Raw genomic sequence first — 21,896 nt, forward strand, 5'->3', positions numbered from 1 at the left:
GCCCCCGAAATCCCCTGCCCAGGAAAGGACATGCCTTTTCCAGTGTCACTCAGATTGGAGAGTTCAGGCACGCCAGACCTCGGACCACTTAGATGCCTGCCTCCCTGCCTCTATGACTGCAAACCAACCTGTGTCCTCCATATACCAGAGATGGTGGCAAATCTTGTTCCTCTCCCCCAAATTAAAACTGTGCATACGTGGGAGAGTGAACGAGGGAGAAGGTCAGATCCCAGGTTGCTTCCCTCTGGAGAATCTGCCCCCAGAGCCTGGGACCCACCCATTGATCAGGAAAATTGGGCTCCTGGGCAGAAGCAATGTTTGGAGAGTACCAAAAACCCCAACCCTTGTTTAATACGTGTAAGGGGGATCACGTGGCTCCCTCAGAGCACAGTGTGGGCCAGATTTCTGCAGGGCCCCACACACCCAGGATGGAGTGTGCGCTCTCCTCTCTGAAAACCTGTGCCTCCTCCAGCGTCCTGTCTCAATGATCCTCCACCTATCCAGACAGCCACGTAAGAAACCTGGAGTCACCCAGACAACTCCCTTCCTCCCCATCCAACCCAGCCCACATCCTGTGGGTTCTACCTCCAAAGTCTCTCGGAAATCCGCCGGTGTCTCCCCATCCCCGGCAGTCTTTACCAGTGCAGGCATGTATCACCCCTGCTGCTGCGGGGTCTCTATAACCCCAGGATGGCTTATCATGCCCCCCGAGCCACCCCCTTGCACCGCAGCAAGAGCCATCTCTCTAAATTGTAAGTCAGCTTGCTCCTCTATCCACTTAATCAGCAAGAATTCGGTGAACATTTGCTACATGTCAGGCATTGAACGAAAGCGCCAAGGTCCTTATCATGAGAGCTTAGGGCCTGGCAAGGAGAACGGACATGAAATAAATAAAACTATGATCATCCAAATAGAAGTGGGAAGAACAGGACGCTCCTACCAGCCCTGGTGAACAGCCTGGCCCCTGCCCTCAGGGGAAAGTCCAAATTGTAGGAGAGGTTCACTGCTCCTCCCCAGCCGCTTCCAGTTACTTCTGGACAGGACCTACTACACTCTCCCTTTCGTCTCGCCTGGTTAACTCTTCCTCATCCCTCAGAACCAGGTGAAATGTCCCTTCCTCCAGGAAGCCCGCCAGCCCTGGGTTAGTGTGGGTTGAGGCCACTCTGTGCTCCCAGGCGCCTCGTGGCCCAGCGTAGCTCTCGTCACACCGTGCTAATTGTTGGTTACTTGTCTTTCCCCATGAGATGTTGAGCTCAGGATGGGTGGCCCGTGGGCCTTGTTCATCCCTGTGTCCCCACCACCTCATTCCACACTAGGAGTGCTCAAGAAAAAAACCATTTGCCAAATCAATGAACGAATGATTGAGTGGATGAAGGAATGACTGCCTTATCAAGGTATTCCTTAGCATAAGTTTAAACCTCAGAAAATAGTAGTCAAGGGCCATCCAGTGGCCCACAAGGAACCATCAAGGCCCAGAGGGAAGGAGAGGGGCTCTGGCTTAAAAGGAGGAGCCAGACTAGGACGGCCCAAGTGAGCTAGTTTCCCTATAAGGCTTCTGGCATTCCAGGGGCGGGGACAGGATGTGATTAAGCAGTGCAAGAAATAGGGTGTCAGAGGGTCTCCTTCCTGGGGACAGTGTGCCTGCCTGCCGCCAGCTCCTTTCCTGAGAAGTGACCTCAGCCAAGAGGCATGACCTAACAAGCATGCTGGGGGTGAGGAGCTGGGGTGGGGGGCAGAACAGGGAACCAGGCTGGACACTGGCTGTACCCTCCCCCTGCTGGAGGCCCCATCAAGCCCTGTGCCCTCACCGCTCCCGACAGAGCAGGACACAACAGGCGTTCCAAAGGGTTGTGGGATGACCACATCTGACCCAACTCTAGGGGCAATCTGGCCCCATACTGTGCTCTGAGGGAGCCACATGGGCCCCTTACACGTATTAAACAAGGGTTGGGGTTTTTGGTACTCTCCAAACAAGGCTTCTGCCCAGCAGCCCAATTTTCCTGATCAATGGGTGGGTCCCAGGCTCTGGGGGCAGATTCTCCAGAGGGAAGCAACCTGGGATCTGACCTTCTCCCTCATTCACTCTCCCACTTATGCAGTTTTAATTTGGGGGAGAAGAACAGGATTTGCCACCATCTCTGGTATATGGAGGACACAGGTTGGTTTGCAGTCAGAGAGGCTTAGGGAAGAAGGAAAGGGGCGTCTAAGTGGTCTGAGGTCTGGCGTGCCCAGACTCTCCAATCTGAGTGACACTGGAAAAGGCGTGTCCTTTCCTGGGCGGGGGATTTCGGGGGCTGCCTGCCTCCGTGTCTGGGGCTGCTGGAGGACTGTGCCCTGCATAGGCTGACACAGAGCACGTGCTCTCTAACCGACAGGGCTGCTCCATGCCGCTGCCTGCAATGGAGGCGCAGAGGTGTGGCTGAATCAGGGCCCTCCCATTGGTCTCCCAGCCCTTGGCCACGGACTTCCAGACTTCCATCACCATCCACCTCACTATGAGTCTCCACCCTGAAAGTAGGGATGGGAAGATCTGTTCTTTCCAAGATCTGTTCTGGCCTTTCCCTGCAGGTCGCTAGGAGGAGTGGACAGGGGGAAGTCACCCCAGAGGCTGTGACTTTGTTTCCACGGCAAAGGCCAGACCACAAAGCCACAGGAGCACCTGCCCTCCATCCCACCCGCCTGCCTCTGTGGAGCTGCCCTTGCTTCCCAGGCCAGGCGAGGGGCTAGTGCCCAGGTGCCACTGCACAGGGACTGCCAACGGTCTTGAGGGTGTCTCCAGGGCGTGGCCTCCCACACCGCCGCCCGCAACAGTTTGCACTATTTCCTCTCCAGAGAGGCAAGTGACAATTCAGCCCCAGCTAAGCCCAGCTCTGCTCTCCGCCACCCCCCAATGCAGAGGGGAGGGGTGAGAGAGGTGCTAGGAGCCGTGGAGACGGTTTGGCTTCACCTCGGTGGGCAGCAGCCACCACACAGTGTCTGTCCCTGGTGGGCCCACATTGGTCCTTCAGCTCCAAATCTGGTCGTGGACAAGCTGAGGAAAATACCACCAGCTCCAGGCTAAGTCCTGTCTCCCATAACCCAGCCCCAAGAGCATGAGAGGACCCCCAGCCTTGAAGCTCCTGTCCCTGCACATCCCTGCCTACGAGGAACCTGCAGCAGGGCAGCTCGGGGACGGGCCCCACTGGACCACACCATCCCTCCTGGCAGGAAAACTCGGCGGCGCGCAGCCGAGGCGGGCTCCCAACTGCACGGATCCGGATCCAGCTGGTCTGGAGTGGGGCCCGGGGACTCTCTTTTCAACAAGCTCCTTCCGGGTTCTGGGAACCATACGTGAGGTCCTGAGACACTGGGCCTCCAGAGCAACCCACCCCCTGTGGGCCACCCACGGCCAGGCCACTCACCCGGTTGGCCGTGACGGCCAGGTTCTGGAGGTTCTGCAGGAGGCCAATGTCGGCGGGGAGGAAGGTCAGGTTGTTGTGGCTGAGGTCCAGGTAACGCAGCTTGCGGCAGTAGAAGAGCTGCGGGGGAATCTTCTCAATCTTGTTGCGGTTCAGGTAGAGGCGCTCCAGGTTGGTGAGGTTGCCCACCTGGATGGGGATGTAGGCGATGTGGTTGTACCACAGCTTAAGGCAGGTGAGGCGGTGCAGGTGCTGGAAGCTGATGATCTCCTCGATGGTCTTGAGGTTGTTGTCCTTCAGGTCGATCTCCTGCAGGTTGTGGAGGCTGAAGATGGAGTGGGGGATGCGCTCCAGGTCGCAGCGGATGAGCTCCAGCTCGGTGAGGTTCACCATCTTCTTCAGGCTGTTGAGGACGATGAGCTTGGTGCCCTCGTTGTTGATGGACAGCTTCTGCAGGTGCACGCCCACGTCCGTGACCACCTGCGGCAGCTTGCTCAGGTTGCTCTTGAGCCGCAGCACCTTGAGACGCTTGAGCTCGCGCAGCCCGTCGATGACGATGTAGCGGTTGTTGTCGGCGCTCAGGTTGCCCGTGAGGTGCAGCTCCTCCAGCGTCTTCAAGCTGTAGATCCAGAGCGGGATCTCCTTGATGTCCGTGAACTTGATGTGCAGCGCCCGCAGGTTCTCGCGCAGGAAGGCCAGGGCGGGCGCCTCGATCTTGGCCGCCGTGTGGTACAGCCACAGCTCCTGCAGGCCCGTGAGCTGGGCAATGCTGGGCGGGATGGTCACATCTGGGATCAGCTCCAGCTTCAGCACCTCCAGCTCGGTCAGGTCGAACACGGTGTCGGGGATCCCGCTGAGCATGAACAGGTGCAGCTCCAGCTTGTCCTGTGCGTTCCGGGTGAGCCGCTGCCGCAGCTTGTCCAGCGTCCACTCGTTGTTGAGGTTCAGCTGCCGCAGCTTGTTCTCGCTCACCTCCGACAGGAAGACGGCGAAGCGCTTGGAGTAGAGCGGGTCGTACTGGTCGATGAGGTGCAGCATGAAGGCGAAGTCGTTCTTGACGTCGGGGATGTCGCTGTAGCTGCTCTCCTCGCGGATGGACTCGAACGAGTACTTCTTGAGGGAGCGTCGCAGCATCCACCAGAGCGTGTACATGCAGATGAGGCCGTAGAAGATGACCAGGCTGATGTAGAAGGACGCCAGGATCTTGAAGAGCGTGGCCAGGGGGTGGGCGCAGCGGTAGGTGCGGTAGCCCGTCAGGCTCTCGATGTCCACGGTGCAGTCCACGTCGAACTTGATGTTGTGCACGTAGTAGACGGTATAGCAGATGATGAGGATGAACTTGATCACCTTGATGATGGTCTGCCGCATGTACAGGCGGTACACGATGTCCCCTTCCTCCACGTGGGTCCGGAACTTCTTCACCTTCTCGAACAGCGCCTTGGCCTGCTCGCCCTCCTTCTTGTCCAGCACGCCCGTCTCCGAGCGGTCCACGATGCCCTGCTCGATCCGAGACTTGGTCCGCTGCAGCATGGGCACGGTGGCCTCCACGTCCTCGCTGACCGTCGACGACTTCTTGTCCATGGAGCCGTTCATCTTGCTGAAGGCCGGCTTGGGGTCGCTCTCCTCCACCACCGTCTCCGACAGGGCCCGCGTGGTCCAAGGCGAGTCGAAGCACTTAAGCAGGATAGACACAAAGTGCTCCAGCTTCGAGCTGGTGCGCGGGAACTTGAACCAGAAGTTGCTGCAGGCCAGGAAGATAAGCGTGTGTAGAAGCACCAGGTAGGGGAAGTACTTGGCAAACCAGTGCAGACGGTTCTCGTAGCACACGGCGTCCACATAGTTGTACTGGTGCCGATCCAGGTCGTATTTGATGCCTGTGGGGCCCGTGTCAGGGGTCGGCAGGATCGTGGCGTTGGGGTAAGTGGGCTCTGGGCCTGGGGCCACCCAGCCCCGGAACGAGTCGTTGCAGGAGTCCTTGGTGACCCACTTGCAAGGCAGGCAGATCATCTTGTCCTGGGTGACTTGCAGCGTGCCCCCAAAGACCGCGATCATCAGCATGACGATGGAGATGTAGTCAGTGAACACGTCCCACCACGGCTTCAGGATCCGGTACGCTGGCTGCGTGTCCGCAAAGTAGCGGAGCTCCGTCACCGGAATCATGGCTCAACCTGAAAGGGACCCACAGGAGGGGTTACTGCAGGGTGGCCTGGCTTTCTGGGACCCAGGGGTCAGGGGAAGCAGACAATGGACTTATTGTCCAAAGTTCTACCTCGAGTCTAGTGGGGGAGTCCCAGCCTTGCCACTCATGGGCCAGCCCGTGCACCGGCCTTTCTCTAGAAACAACCAGGTGGCTGAGACACCGCCATGGGAGAAGGAAGGCAGCCTCCCGATTTAACAGACAGGAAAACTGAGCACTGAGGTCAGGGCCCACGCTAACAGACCGCTAATGCAGCCTCCCACGGCCTCCCCTGAATTGTGGGAAGAGCTTTCGGGAATTCCCGTCTAGACCCATCCTCTTCATGTTCAGACTGACGAGAGGGGCTTGTTGAAAACAGCCAGTTCACTCGGAGCCAGCTGCCATGAAGCTGCTCCAGTGACCTGAAGAGATTTCTGCGACGTGAGAAAAGTCAAATGCAGAAGAAGGGTCTTAATATAAACTCACTTTTATAAAACAAATAGGGAAGTCTAACAACTCCTACATGTGTGCCTATGGTTATGGCCGTACAGGATTCCGCGAACACTGGGGGAAACCGAGGACATAGCAAGTGTGCCGACAGGCTCCTGGGGGAGGCGACCGAGAGAGAGAGCAAGAAAAAAAGGTTCTCCCGAAGCCGGATCACACGATCACACATATGCATTTATGGAAAATTATCTCAGGCTGTGTGCATCCGTGTGTGTGTAAAAGGAAATTCAGGTTCTCCCGCCAGAGTCCAATTCAGTAGGTCTGGGGTAGAGCCAGGGAACCTGATTTTTTTTAATATGTGACTTCGGTGACACTAATGATTGACCAACTTTGGGGAACCCTGGATAAGAAGCCACATTCAGGAAATCCAGCCATGACATACAGAAGGTGAGCAACAAAATAAATGTGCGGAAGGGATCCCGTCCTTGGTCAACCTGCCAAGGTACATTGCTCTTACAACGAACGGTCTGTAAGACATGACGAGATGAAAAAGGTACTAGATGCTCACAGGAGAATGCTGGGAAAATATAAAAAGCATAAGGACAAAATTGAAATTCCCCGAAAAAATACCACCCAGGGTTACCCACTGTTGGCTTTTCAATGAGCAATAACCTTCCAGTCCTTTCTGTGCCTATTTTTAAAAAATAAAATTGTGGTTTTACTTTATGCCCGATTTTCTAATCTAGATTTTAAACCCAGGTGTAAATACCTGTGTTTTGATAAATGGGTCTGTTTCTCTTGGAGAGCAACAAGGGTGCCCAAGGGTATGGAACTAGGGCATCTTATTTTGATTCCTGATAATATAAATAATGACAATGGTAATGAACCCTTCCTTACACAGGGCCTCCCCGCAAACTTCCTGTCACATCCTTCTAGGGCGCTCTGGGATGGGTGCGGAGGACAGGAGGAAAGCAAACCAGGACCCTGTGAGGAAATCGGGCCACTTAGATGGATGTGTGCCACACAGCGTGCTAGTCCTTCCCACAGGGTCCCCCTCATGGAATCCTTTCGATGTCCAGATGAAAGGCCTATCTTTGGCCCCACTCCACTGATGGGGGAACTAAGGCTCAGAGAGGTGAAGTCACCTGCCCCGTGTCACGCTGCTGAGGGCAGAGCAAAGACCAAGCCCCGGCCTATCCCTCCACCTCCCCGCTTGGGTCCTTGCACTGTGTGTGCTTGCTCTCCACCTGCCCAGAGGCCCCACACGCCAGCGGTACCAAGACACTGAGCAGAGGAGTACAGCTACCCCACGCCCCGGGGTTCCCAGAACTCAGGTCACCGCTGGGCCAGCAGACATCAGCAGTGCCCTGGGCTGGTGGCTCCAGCCCAGGGGTCGGCCCTCCTGGTGAGGACAGGACGACAGGAAGGCCCGGGTCCTCTAATGACCAGCTGGCTCCTCACACACCCACACTCCTGGGAAAGTGGCAGTCCAGGGGAGGACCCGCTGACTCATGCAGCCAGCCTCCAGCTGAGACACCCGGACTTCGAGACACTGGCTCGCCCTCCTGTCTCTCCCATCCTGGCTCCCGAGTCCACATCCAGGGGCGCACCCAACAACAGTGGACAGGAAAGGAAGGGCCAAGAGGAGAGGGCCTGGGGCCTGCGACAGCCTGCCCTGGAAAGTCCAGAATGAGTATTTCACAGCAGGATGCCAGGTGCGGGGGGGTGGAGGCAGCTCTTGCCAGGCAGGATGTGGTTGCATCCTCCCTGTTTCGGAGGGCGGGGTGGGTGTGTCGGGAGCCTGGACGACATCAGTCTCACAGTGAGGGGTACGTCTGGGCCCCTACTGTCTGGAGCTCTGCACACCTTGCCCTCCAGACTCCTGGTTCTGAGGCGGGCACTGTTCACAGATCTCTTTCCGGGTGAGGGAGCTTGCGGCTCAGAGAGGAAGAAAACAGTAAAGTCTTTCTGTCCCAGCATGCCTGACTCTCAGCCCCACCAGACCCCCAACACCTGGTCTCCAAGCACATCCTGAACTCTGCTCAGCCCTCGGCTTGGTCCGGTGGGGGCAATAAAAGTGACCAAGGTGTGTCCCCCACCTCAGGGGCCTCTCGGACCAGTGTGAGCATGTGGGGAAGGTTGGGAGAGACTCGACCCAGTGTGCAGGCAGGGGCATCTGTGGCTATAGCAGGAGAGACAGACGCCAATGGCCTGCTGGAAAGAGCTTCAAGCAGGTGGCCTTGGGCAGGCTCGCCACGGGCTTTCGGCCGCAGGCTCTGTACAATGCACAGGACACCTCCCCAGGCTGCTGGGAAGAGTCCGAGGAATTTCACGCTTTTATAGCGCGCTTGGTGTAGACTGTGGCTGAGTGCAGAGTGGGGCGGGCGGTCAGTTGGGCTGGTGTCAATTCTCCTTGCCCTCTTTGTCACCTGGGACAGACCAGATGCTCCTTGGGGACAGGAGTCTTCAGTATACAGTAGGTGCTCAATAAATTCTGAGAGTCTTAAGAGACCTCAAAGCCAGATAAGCCTGGAGTGGGCGCAGCGAAGAGCATGGGCCGGAGGGTGCGGCCGGGAGGCGGGGCAGCCAGGACTCCTGCCCTCTCGGCACCTTGCTTTCCCCATCCATAAATTGGGGATGGTTACAGATGCCCTGGCAAGTTCTATCAAGAAGTCATAGAAATGAGGTTCCCCAAACCGCCTGGGGGGGGGCCCTGGGCAGGTGGAGAGCAAGCATAGAGGTGGAGGGACACTGGGGCCATTCTGGGCACTGCCACTCAGTAGTGCAGACATTGGGCAGGTGACTTTTCCTCTCTGAACCTTAGTTCCCTCATCTGTGGAATGGGGCTAGAACAGGCTCGGGCCTGGCCCTCCAGGGCAATCCTGACTCCAGCAGACTCACGATGAATGAACGAAAGTGCACAGAAACAGAGCACGAAGACAGGAAATCGAAGAAGGAAAACTGTCCGTAGGCTTACAGACACCTGGCAGAGAGACAGAGTTAGGCAAGGCCCAGCACACAGTAGGCACACCATAGCACATCCTGGTACGTTAAAGAAGCCACTAGAATGCCACAGGGGCTTTTCAGCAGAACGAAGTAGTTCTGCACATCGTGCTGTTTTGGAAGAAAGCAAGATCCAGAATAATAAATAAATACAACCCCATTTTGATAAAGCCTTGACCAACATGCCCTGCACCGTGGGAAGCATTCCTCTTAGAGTGGGAACGGGAGGCAGAATGGAAGGAAACTGCAATTTTTACCAGCATGCATTATCTTTGCGATTGAAAAACAGTACAGAATTTAAAATAAATGCAGCCTAAAAAAAGGAAAAACTTGGCCCTTGGGTGTGGGGATCCGGTGTTCTTTTGCAGCTTTAGGAAGGTAATTTCAGGAGGGAACTAGCGAGCTGGCTCAGGTCAGGCCTCTGCCCCAAGAGATGGAGAATCTGGAGAGGATCCTGAATAGAGGACAAAGATTAAGGGTTGAAATCAGGGCGGCTGAGAAAAGACCAAAAGGCAACGTGCCCTGCTGTCCTCTGAGCTCTGGTCCAGCTAATTCTCCTTCTTCCAGAACACATAAGCTGGAGACAGTACCCTCCTAGAGGTCAGGGGTCAACACCCACCTTCGAGGTGGGAGACCCTGTCTGTACCTGGTAAAGCCCAGAGGAAGCAGAGGGCAAGAGACCACAGAGGGGTCGGGTGGGGAGGCTGGGAGCCCCGCAGGACAGCAGTGCTCATCTGGTCCCTTGTGCAGAGCCTGGAATACAGAGCGGGGAGTAAAGGTTTGCTGAACTGGGCTGAGCCCAGGAAGGGGAGGTGGTGGGAGAAAGGACGCAACTGATTGGGAAAGACTCTAGAACCAAGATTTGGTTACAGGAATTTTCATCACAATGTTATTTATACCGCAGGAAAATTGGCAACAATCCAGATGCCCATTACTGGGTGACTGGTGAAGTACCTATCAAATGATCAGGTGATGGAATGCTACGAAATAATGAAAACACGTTAGAGCAAAGCACTTGACGACTTGACATGAGAAGATCTCCAGAGTACGTTAAATGTAAAAAGTAGGTAACAAAACTGTGATACAGTAACCGTTCCTCAGTAAGTTTTCATATATGTTCAAACAACCTTGGTAGTGAGATTAGACAGGGAGAAAAGACCAAAAGGTTTATAGTCTTTTTCACCCCAAACTTACCTCTATTATAAGCATATGTCATAAATGTAATCAAGAAAAAAGATTTTAGGGCGGCCAGATGTCTCAGTTGGTTAGAGCACGAGCTCTGAACAACAGGGTTGCTGGTTTGATTCCCACATGGGCCAGTAAAGCTGCACCCTTCACAACTAGATTGAAAACAACGAGCTGCCTCCACTGAGCTGCTGGTGAGGTGGCCGGATGGCTCAGTTGGTTAGAGCTGCCAGCTCTTAACAACAAGGTTGCTGGTTCAATTCCCACATTGAATGGTGGGCTACGCCCCCTGCAACTAAAGATTGAAAACGGCAACTGGACTTGGGGGAGCTGAGCTGCACCCTCCACAACTAGATTGAAGGACAACGACTTAGAACTGATGGGCCCTGGAAAAATACACTGTTCCCCAACATTCCCCAATAATAAAAATAAAAATAAATAAAAGAAAAAAGATTTAAAAAATCACTAGTCCAAGTTATCAACAATGGCTGACAATTTGGAATAAGATGGGAAGAGACACACCACCAGATATTAAGACTTACTACAAAGCTCCAGGAGTTCAGACAATATGGTGCTGGGGTGCAGATAAACGGAATAGAAGAGCAAGCCTAGAAAGAGACCCTGAAATTTCCGGAAAATGAGAGCCGACAGTGTTGGCTTTCCAGGGCGGGGGAAGAATGGGTGTCCACAAATGGAGCTGATGCTCAGTTATTCACATGAGAAAAGCATAGCCCCAACCTCCTTACATGAGAATCAATCCCAATGAATTAAAGACCTAAGGCAAACTTGAAAATGTTTAAAGAAAAATCTGAGAGACCATCTTACTGTCTTTAAGATAGAGAAGCATGTCTTATCACAAAAAGTACAAACCCTTATAGGAAATGATTGATATATTGATCACATTAAAGTTCAAATGTATGCCCATCAAAGGCTATAATAAGAAACAAGTGAAAAGAGCCCACCACTTGGAGGAGATATTTGTAATGTGTAGAACTACCAAAAAGGTTTAATATCCAGAACAAATGCAGAACACCTACAAACATAAGAAAAAGACAATCTAGTAGGGAAAAAAAAAGGCTAAATATAAGAATAGGAAGAAATAATGCAAATGAAAATGAATGTATGAAGTAATTCTTAACCTCATGACTAATCAAGGAATGCAAATTAAAATAATCAGATGCCATTTCACTCCCCTGCGATTGGCAAAAATGTTGAATTCCCAGAGACGGGGTGAGGGTACACAGGTCCCACAACCCAGCAATTTCTCTCCCGAGTTACAGATCTTGGAGAGTTGCTTTACACATACATGTGAAGCCACCGACAGGATAACAGTTTCAGCAACAACCTAAACGTCCATGAGGGGGAGGATACACTGCTCGAATTATACAACGGAATGCAAAGCAATGGAAGTGAGTGAACTACAGCCACACGTAGTAACGTGGCTAGACCTCAAACACAATGTTGAGCCAAAAACCAGCTACAGCATAATACACACATTGTGTAACGTATATGTCCAAGTGTAGTGAAGGTCTAAAAACCTGCATGGAGAGCCCGAAAATCAAGTAATAATTTCACCTAGAGGGGGAAGAAAATGGGATTGGGGGAAGAGGTTCAATTGTGCCTGAAATAATGACAGCATGAGAGAGGGAGGGAGGGAGGGAGAGAGAGAGGGAGGGAGGGAGAGAATCTGAAGCAATTATTGCAAAAATTAAGTTCTGACAAAGCTGAGTCCTGGATAAAAGATGTTTGTTCTAGTGTTATACTTTTCCATGTGCTTAAACAGAAATATTTCATACACAATTTACCATTTCTACCCCTCCTTCCTGGCCCTCGCTCTGGTGCGCACACACCTGCCACAATCAGCTGGAGGAGCAGCTACTGGACCGGTTGCCAGGGCAGCAGGTTTGGCTCCTTCCCCCTGGCCTGCTCCTCACCCGCGCAGCAGCACCTGTGTGGTCTCTGAGGCTCCTGCAGACGCAGCATCATCCCTTCCTGAACCTGCCCTCCCCCCCCCCCCCCAGATGCAGAAGTGGGTAGGGAGCAGCACACAGGTGGGGAGAAGCGCGCCCAGGTTCCTGCTGCAGGAAGCACCCCAGAGGTCCCCACCCTCCCCTTGGCGGCAGGCAGATCTCAGAGAGCGCAAAGAACAAGAGCTTTGGAGTTAGGGAGACACAGGTTTAAATCCAGTTCTAGCACGAAATAGTTCCATGACCCTAAGCAAATTATTTACCCCGTTTTTAGCCCCAGCCTCTGTTTTTACAACTTTAAAATAAGAACAATGCTACCTATCTTATAGATCTGTATACAGCGACCCAAAAGATGTCCAAGCAATATTAATAAAAAATGCAAAAAAAAAAAAAGCAATAGAAAAAGAGATGTTGACGAGTATATAAAACACATGATCTGCAAAAGGGCAAATGCCGTAGGATTCCACTGATCAGAGGTCCCGAGAAGAGTCAAGTTCATAGAGACAGGAAGTAGAATGGTGGGTGCTGGGGGTTGAGGGAGGGAATAATGAGGAGTTAACCATTTAATGGGGACAGAGTTTCAGTTTGAGAAGCTGAAAAGAGATCTGGAGATGGATGGAGCTGATTGTTGCACAACAATGTGAATGACTTAATCCTTCTTCTAGGGTTTAAATTTGGTACTTTTATAAGTTGGAAAAAACAATACTTGGGAAAAACCCAAAAGGTCTTCCTCCCTGTGAGGTTTCTAAGAATTATAAAAGACTTTAGAGAAGTACCTGCCATCTACTGTGTTGGAAAAAAGGTGGCCCGCTCCTGCCTGCCCTACCCAGGGAGCAGGGCGGCGTCCTCACTGCAAGGACGCAACACTTCAGTAGGTGAGCTCAGGGACCAATGACTTCCTCTCTGAGCCTCAGTTTCCTCATGTAAAAGGGGACTATTACAATACCTATCTCAGAGGCTTATGGTGAGAATTAAAAATAAGACAATGTATATTGTGTCTGGCATAGAGGAAGGCACCCTCTTACCACAACCCAGCTGTCAGGGCAGAAAACCCTCTGAGAATTTGGGGGAGGGGAAGACACCCAGGTGAGGGCTGAGCCACAAGCACAAACACCTATAACACAGACCAGGCCCCCAGAACCTCCCAGAACCTCCCAGAACTCCCAGAGCATGAACTTCTGGAGCACCTCCCAGCTCAGGACCCCAGGAAAGGATGGGGGTGGATAGTCAGCGTTCTGTTCACTGAACCACCCCTCAGGTGTGAAGCCTGGTTCCTGTTGTTCATTTCCTGCTGATGCTTCTTACAGACAGAAAAGGGGTCAAGGAAATGACACAATGGCCCCTCAGTCCCCGAGGGAGACCACCCAACATACTCCAGCCCCCACTACAGCCTACAGAGATTTGGCTTCCACACCTGAGCGGCGGCAGCAGGCAAGGCAGTGGGTAAACAGGGCACAGAGAGCCTTTTGTTGAAGCCCAAACAGAGACGCTGGGAAAACTTCCCAGGAGGAGGGGACGTGGGAGGCCAGCTGCCCTCCCCCACCACCGTTGGGAAGGCGGTCCCTCCAACACTCTCCCAGAGAAGGGGGCAGGGTCACTCCCAAGAGGCCCCAAGAAGACACTGGGTCACTGGCCCTGTCCCAGGAGGGCTCTGGGCCTGCGAATCTGCTCCTTGGTCAGCACCCCCAGGCCTTTTCTGGTCTCAGAGCCAGAGGGCGGAGGAGGTGACCTCGTCATCGGGTGCACACAGCCCCCACACACCCAAGCGCAGGGCACTGCCCTCTAGGCCCCCACACCCAACTGGAATGAGTCAGCGGCTGGGAGCTGGGGGTGCTGCCTGGCTTGGCACTCTCCCTGTGTAGAAGGGCACACCCTTACTTCCTGGGGAAAGGAAGAGGGGAGCCAGTTCGGGCCAGAGGGGGTGGGGCACCAGTTTCAGTTCCAAACTGCTCTCACATTGGGGCTGGGCCGCCCCTATAGGCTCATCCTCCTGCAGACTCGCAAGGGCAGGGCCTGCCTTCTGGGGTAAAGGGTGACAGGTGGGGGACCTCCCCACTGTGAGCCCGCACACAGGAGCTAGAGGCCAAGCTGGAGGTGAGGGCTTCCTGCACCCCACCAGGCTGGTGTTAGAGCTGCTGGTTACTGACACTGCACCCAGTTTCCTGTGCCTCAGCTCCCAGTCTCCACGCAAAGCAATAAGGTGGCTCCAGTCTGTGGCCTCAGGACAGTCACTTCACGTCCCAGGGCTCTAGTTTCCTCATCTGTAAAATGGGCTGACGAGTCTATTCCTGATTGGGTGGTGGTGAGGAATGAAGGAAGCTGTCCATAGAAACTTTTGGCCCAGTGCCTCCCATGTAGTTAGACTCTGTAATGTTAGTTGCTGTTATTACTGTAGTCGGTATTATCAGTCCCTTTATGGGTATGAGGCCCAGAGAGGTTAAGTGACCTGCCCAAGGCCACAAAGCTAGATGGCGGGAAAGATCACCCCAGATCTAACTTTCCATTGTGCTAATCTGCCTCAAAGGCAAGCAGGTCTCCTGGGCCCACCCTGGCACCCAGACCCCTGGAGAGTCTTCCCCTTTTCCTGAGGGGGCCTGGGAAACCAGGGTGCTGCAGGGAACCGTAGCAGGCCATACTCAAGTGCCTCTGGTCTCTCGAGTACAGCTTTAAGGAAACTTTGGAAGGGAGCCCAGCTCTGGGTTTGGGCCCAGCAGCCAGGTGTCTGGTCTGGGCCTGTGCAGGCAAAGGGGCCTTAGAGACAGGTCTTAATCTGCTATGAATACTAGCACTGCCTTCCTGGACAGGTTACAAAATGTGGGCAGGACCACCCAAGGGAGGCTGCAGACACACCTTCTGCTGAGATCCTAGGGGACTGCGACTGAGGGGGCCCGGCTGCAGGTGAGATGCCAGGGGCCCAGCTCTCTGGCCTGGAGCGGGGTGCTGCCCGGGATGCTGACCCAGGACACCAGCTGGGAGATGTGCGTAGGGGATTCCCATGCCGCTCTGCCTGGCCCTGGTCAGCTCATCTGCTAGCACGCCAACTTCAGAGGGCGTGAGTTTGGCAGCAGTGCCTCAAGAATGTCCAGGTGGCAAGTGAGAGCTGTGGAATTTTACAGCCACTTTTACTCCGCGGAACACTGCTCCAGGCATGAGGCTACCTTGCAACCATCTATTTAATTTTGAGGTTTTTAAGCCCTCAAGAGATGTTTAAATGTAGAACTTGCTACGAGATGCACTAGAAACGCATCGGGAGAGACAGCAGGAGCTGTTTGTGGCTGGGAGTAAAAGCTACTCCAGAAACCTCAGCCCCACACATCCTGGACGAGGGAAGGTTAAATGCCCTCCCTGCAGCCCGCCCCCTGCACACACACTGGGAGGTCACTAAAACCCTTCCTGAGGGGAGCTCAGCTGGCATCTACACCAAGGGCATCAATGCTCGTGGCAGAGGGACTCTGTCACCAGACCTGGGCACCAGGGCTGAAAGAGTCACCCTGGTCAGTGTTTCCTGGTGTGGCCTGCAGACCACCAGCCTAGGGAGCTTCTCCAAAGTGCAGAGTCCTGGGCCCAGCTCCCAGGCTCTGACTGCAGGTCTGTGGTAGTGGGCCCAGGGGAAACAGCATTTTAAACAAGCTCCCGGGCGACTATGAAGTACCCGCAAGAGCACGAACCGAGAGAAACAGAAAAGTGGGAAGTGGGGTAAAAGCACAGGCGAACTGCCAAGGCAAACAGACCTGGGTTCGAGTCCTGCCTTTGCCACTAAGTTGTACAACTTTGGGCAAGAGCTCCCATCTCACTGAGCCTTGGTCTCCTGGCCTGTAAAATGGTGCGACTGCCTCACATAGGCGACAGGGAAGGTGGCAAATGTATGTCGTGAGCTGGCACACTGCCGCGCTCAGACCGCGGCCACTGGAGATGACCACGGGGCCTGAAGGCTCTGCTGTTGGAAGGAGGGAGAAGGCGGAGACGCCAGCTCCTGGGGGTCGCGGCCAGAAGTGTCTGCGAGAAGGAAAGAGACTCCAGGGAAAGGGTGCGAGGGAAACACAAGGCAGAGGGGGGTTCAGGCCAGTGAACTGCGAATCCTGCCAGGTGAGGGAGACATCTCGGGCACAGACCTCACCCCCAGTTTGAGCCTACAGAACCACACTCTCACGGCTCCACAAAACCAGCTCACCAGGCCGGAATCCCTTCCTGCCAAAACCCACCCTGAGGTCGTTTTGCCCTGAAAGAGCGTCTTCAGACCCAGGTCACAGGGTAGCGCTTCACCTTCTTCTCACCTGCCCACCCTCAAGGCTGAAACCTGAAAGGAGCATCCCCAGGGGATCAAGACCGAGGCTTCCCTCAGGAACTGCCAGGGTAAAACAAGTCAGGGCCAGACTCAGGCAAACGCAACGACTCATGTGTGTCCCCTCAACCCCGCACCCTAACCCCTGCCTCAGGCAAACAGGGAGCCGAAACCTGGAGACCAATCTCTCAGGCCGGCCCATGCGGTTCCCGCCACACTGCCCGCCACACTGCCCGTGGCCGGCACAGAGAAGGAATTCTGATCGCAGATAAGTGGGACCTGCGGCTTCCTGCTCGCTGCTGGCCAGAGACACTGCAGCGCGGGCCTCTCTCTGCGGGACACAGTTCCTCAAAACCAACAGGAAACTCCTACAGGGCAGGGCCCAGATCTGTTGACCTTGTCCCAATAAACAAGAGAGTCAACAAAATCACACACCAGGCATTTCCCACCTCCCTCTGCTGCTCAAAAACTCCAGCACGGTGAGGGAGGGGAGCAGTGGGGGTGGGAGAACCAGGAGAGTGTCGGGACTTTCTGACCAGACCCACACTCACAGACCTCCCCTCGCCTGGGAGAGCGGTCCAGGGGAAACCATTAAATGAAGCAACAGCAAGCTGTGAACCAGCAGCTGTAACTGGACCTGACTGTGGATAAATAAGCAAATGGTAATACATGTGGAAGAACATACCCCTCCCCATTCACACCTCTAGAGATGGGGATCACGGGAGACTTGCACTTTCTGTACGACATTAAAACCAAAACATTATAAAAACGTAACGGACATGCAACTATGTTGGCGATTACAAAAAAACTACTACTACTAATAATAATATTATTATTTCTTTTAACATCCGGCTGGGGAGGGCCAGGCCTTCCCTAACAAAAAGCTGGGGTGGGAAGTGGGTGCAGGGAGGCCTTGGGCACAGAACACAGGCCCAGGATTCCAGGCTCAGATTGAAGTCGCGTGTCCCTGTCTTCCTTCCTGATGAGTCTCGGGAGGTTGCTTCCTCCCTCTGAGCCTTAGTTTCCACATCTATACACGGGGGATAAAGGCCACTGCCTGAGCTTCCTCAAATGATCAAAGGAGGTCGCTGATAAAGGTGTGTTTCACAAATTATAAAGCAGTCTGTACACGCACCTGCTGTGACGAGGGAACACGTCTGGGACACACACTCTAAGTGCCTTCCCTACGTCAACACATTAACTCTTCAAAATACTTGAAAGGGAGGTAAGGTGCTCATATCACCCCCTTTTTATTGATGAGGAAGCTGAGGCTCAGAGAGGTGCAGTGACTGGTCCACGGTCACTCATGGAGCACACGACAGCTAGAACTCAACCCCAGGTGTGACTACAACACATCGGTCCTCACCAGTGCACTCTCCTGCTTTGGGAAACTGTTTTCCAAAATGTAGGCCAAGGAAGCCCGTCTCCAGAGGTCCATCCCCATGATCAAATGAGTGTGAAGAAACACGACTTGCTAGCTCCCTCTCAGAGACTCATGTCCTTTTCAATGCACTCAAGGCTCTGAGAAGTCCTGCAGCAAGAAGTTTTGTTTCCCACTGTGACCAAAGAAACTGGTGTTCTACGGAACACACCTTGGGATATGCGGTCACGAGACAGCATTCAAAACAACCCAGACTGACAAGATCTGGGCTGCAGGAGATAAAACAGAGGCTGGCAAGGAAACTTAACATTGGCATTTGAAGAGCACAGGAACCGCATACGACTCAGCTGGCCAGAGTCGGGAGAAGCAGGAAGAATTCTGTCTCCTGCCACCTCTGCCCTAGGACCTGCCACCTCTGCCATGGGCCTACAGTGAGAAGAGCAAGGGACTGTAGAGACGGATATACCAGCCTTTGCTCTCCAGGCTGGGGAAGGCCCCCAAGTGGAGGCCAAGGCTGGCCCAGTCCTTACCTCGTGGACGGCTTTGCTATCTGCGCGTTGGCTGTCGGTGCTGAGGCTGGCCCACGTCTCTCTGGACAGGGTTCTGGCATTCCTTTCGCTCCATGGAAGCTGCCTCCCTAAGAGAAAGCAAGAGCTACTGTCAGCAGGGATATGTGTGACTAGCAGTTACCTGCTGTGCTGCCAACATTTTCTGAGTGCCTGCTCGGTGCCAGGCCTCAGCTGGGCTCTGGGGTGACAAGAGAGAATCAAATAGTCTACGGGGGAGATGCCAACTCAACAGTTACAATTGGCTCTTGAGAGCCCAGGGCACTGCTGGGGAGAGCCCAAATGCTATGGGAACACAGAAGAAACACTAGACGCAGACCAGTGGGGTCAGGGAAGGAGTTCTGGAAAAGGTGTGGCTTGAGTTGACTGCTGAGGGAGTAGGAGATGAGAAAGAGCATTCCAGGCAGAAGAAACAGCACATGTTTGCCTGGAGGGGACAGAACATGACATCTAGAGAATGCTGAGTGGTTCAGCCTGGCTAGACCCAGGTCTGCAGGTGGGAGGTGGGGAGAGAAACACTATAGCGGGGTGAGCAGGCCAAGACAAATCCTCAGCCCACACACAGGACTTCAAATCCAACACAAAACCTGACCGTCATCTATTAGTCAAGAAGCATTTAGTGAGCATCTCCTACATGTCAGCGCTCCGCTCAGAGCTGTTCACAAGAGTGAACAAGAAAAGTTAGCAAGGTGGGGAGAGAAGCGTGATCAGACTGGAACAGGGGTAGGGGGAAGCATTGAAATCAGCCAGGATCGCAGAGCATGTGGCCCAGCCACCAGGAAGGCTAAGCAGGAGTTAGCAGGAAGGTGTGTGTGTGGGGGGGGGGGGCGCCGGGGGAGTGCAGGCAGACAAAGGGACAAAGGGACTTGACCGGTTCTAGGAGGGACTGTGGCGCCTTCCAACCACTTATGCCACTGAGCACTTATCACACCTACTCAGGGTTAGGCACTGTGCTGGGAGGGAAGAATCAGAAGACGGCCTCTAAACTCACAGGGAGACAACAACTCATTAATCCCACAGAGGGTGATGGCAACTAGGCAGAAAAGCACCTAGAGCTGTGAAGGCACAGACTTCACCATCTAAGCCGGCCTCTACCCCGCCCCGCCCCGCCCCGCCCCCCTCAGCAGGATGGGGGATACCCACTGGGCACTCCAGTCACTTGCCTGTGGCAGAGCTAGGACCAGAATTCAGGCCTCTGGACTCCCTGTCACTGATTCTTCTAGTTCTTCCTCTTCCAGGAAACACACAGTGCTACCCCCTACATGTTCACCCAGAGCTGATACCGCTTTCCTCTGTAACACTTCTATCATTAAGCTGTATCAATGTTTTCCTGTCTGCGTCTCCTCTCAGACAGCAGCTCAGAGGAGGCCAGGCCAGGGGTTGTGTTCTCCTAGCACCATTTCTGGACCAGACCAGGTACTTACTAAAGGACGGCTGAATGAAAGAATGAATGAATGAATGAATGAATGAGTCAAAGGATGAGGAGATGGTGTGCTGGGCTCTAGCGTCCCATGTCCATCCCCGCTGACTCCTCATGAGGTCTCAGGCCATTTACCTGTACCTCAGTGTCCCCATGCAAAAACCTAGAATCAACTCCACTCTCAGGAGAAGGCGTCAGGAATCAGGCTGATTCCTTTCCTCCAGAAAGGAGGTCCAGACCAGGCCGGCAGCAACCCAAGGCCCAGCCACCTCCTCGAGTTCTGGCTGACTGGGGAAACCCTCAGGAGCCCCCACGGTCTAGCAAAGCCACTCCAAGTTTGCAGAGGAAACTGCTTCCTAGTGGGTGTGCCCCAGGGATGGAGTACAAAAGTATCTGGTTGATTTCCGGGAGGAAGTCACAAACATTTCTTGGGCCCCTGCTCTGTGTCCCACAGCCCTTGGAGAGCAGAAGGGCACTAGACCAACCCCAAAGAATCTCTAAAACAGGGAAGACAGGGAGACAGAGCCTATGTCATTCATGCCCCAGCTTCTCTCCAAAAGCCAGTGCTCCAGCATGTCAGCTCCTCTTGCCTCCCTGGTGAGCCAGAGGAAGACCTGACCTTCATGAAGGCAATGCCACGGGCACTGACCAGTCCCTCGGAATAAACTCCCACTTTTCCACCCCCTTCACAGGAAGTCTCACCAAAAGCAGACCTAACCTCTCCTGCCTCCAGTCTGTCTGCCAGTATGTTTGCTCAGATGGCAGGATACAGTTTGGCAGGGGTGACAGGGACTCCTAACGGAAAAGTTGGGGAAGCCCTCGGGAGGCTTTCAGCTCCCCCAAATCCCTCCTCCACAATTTAGGCCCAAATTCCCTTTTCCTTACCAAGCTCTCTCCCTCCTCATCCTCACACCTCATCCTCAAAAGGTTTCCTGGTAGGGCAGGGGAAGGGGTAAGTAAGGGGAATGCCCGCTCCACCCTTTCAGCCAAGTCCCCACCAGGAAGAGGCTGCAGGACACCCCCCAACCATCTCTCCTTTCCAAAAAAGGCAGCAGTTGCATCAGCTGAGAACCAGCCCAACCTTGGTTCACTCCAGCCCAGACCAAGGAAAAAGCCATCAACAAAAGGAGCAGAATCATCGTGAACCCTAAGGACCCGGGCTATGCTCCTTCAGTCTGGGAGCCAACTCCGCTGGATCTCCGCTCACCGATAGCGGGACCAGCCCGGACCTAATCAGATCTGGCCCTCAGGCCTATCTGGATGCACAGGGCACGGGCCCCAGACCCCGGACCGGTCTTCCCAGGAACTCCAGCCTAGACAGACACCAAGAGCCCAGCTAGGGATCCTGCCCTCAAGTCGGGGCACTGTTCCCGCCGGATCAAGAAGAGGGAGGGGTCCAAGGGTCGGGCAACCCAGGAGAAGGGAGCTGGGGAACCTTTGAAAACGAAAACGATTTGGCAAGAAGAGAGCCCAGAGGTGGAACCTCTACGAAGCGGGGGTGTGTGTGGGGAGGGCTGACGATCTGGAGGAACCCAGGGGGTGACAAGGGGACCTGGGGGAGCCGAGGCGGAAACTCCCGGTATGTAGAGCGCAGGGCGGCTCGGGGTGCCTGGGAGGGGGGCTCGCGCGCCGCGGCACCAGGGAGAGGGTGCGGTCCTGAAGACCCGGGGAAGGAGGGAGCCCGGACGTAGACGAAGCTGAACTGCCGCGGGAGGCCCCAAGGAGCCGGCCCCAGCAGACAGAGCCGAAGCTGCCTGGGGCGCCCGGGACCCGGCAGCTGGCCGGGGCGTGAAGGAGTGGGTTCCGAGAGGTGACAGCTCGCGCCCCTTTCTCCATCCCACCTACTCACCAGGGCCAGCCACGCCGGGCCGCCCAGCAGGCAGCCCCTCGACCCCTGCCGCTCGTCCCGCCGCGGGCCACTGCGCCCCTCCGGCGCCTCCTTTTGTTTGTCCCTCACTGCACCACTCAGCCTCCTCCGCCCCGGAAGTGACGTCACCGCCAGGCGCGAACGCGGCGGCCAGGGCGTCGCCATCTTTTTGAGGGGAGCTATCTCCGCGCCCTCACCTGCTCC

The 21,896-nt window shown here is 54.6% G+C and overlaps 1 protein-coding gene across 2 annotated transcripts in view; it reads right to left on the minus strand.

Moving 5' to 3' along the window:
* The window catches only part of LRRC8A (leucine rich repeat containing 8 VRAC subunit A), a 24,948-nt gene extending 3,134 nt beyond the window's left edge, over positions 1 to 21,814 (minus strand). The window contains exons 1-3 of one of the 2 annotated variants that reach the window (XM_019728771.3): positions 21,675 to 21,814; positions 18,306 to 18,476; positions 3,402 to 5,566 (exon numbers count right to left, since the gene is read on the minus strand). In XM_019728771.3, the coding sequence (XP_019584330.1) occupies positions 3,402 to 5,558 (2,157 nt within the window). In that variant the 5' untranslated portion in view covers positions 5,559 to 5,566; positions 18,306 to 18,476; positions 21,675 to 21,814. The remainder of the gene's footprint in view (positions 1 to 3,401; positions 5,567 to 18,305; positions 18,477 to 21,674) is intronic. The other variant, XM_019728768.3, reaches the window with a different exon arrangement.
* Between the last annotated feature and the right edge of the window lie 82 nt (positions 21,815 to 21,896).

Source organism: Rhinolophus sinicus, chromosome 16 (genome assembly GCF_057876585.1).
Source record: "Rhinolophus sinicus isolate RSI-liver-muscle chromosome 16, RSI-T2T, whole genome shotgun sequence".
Lineage (NCBI taxonomy): Eukaryota > Metazoa > Chordata > Mammalia > Chiroptera > Rhinolophidae > Rhinolophus > Rhinolophus sinicus.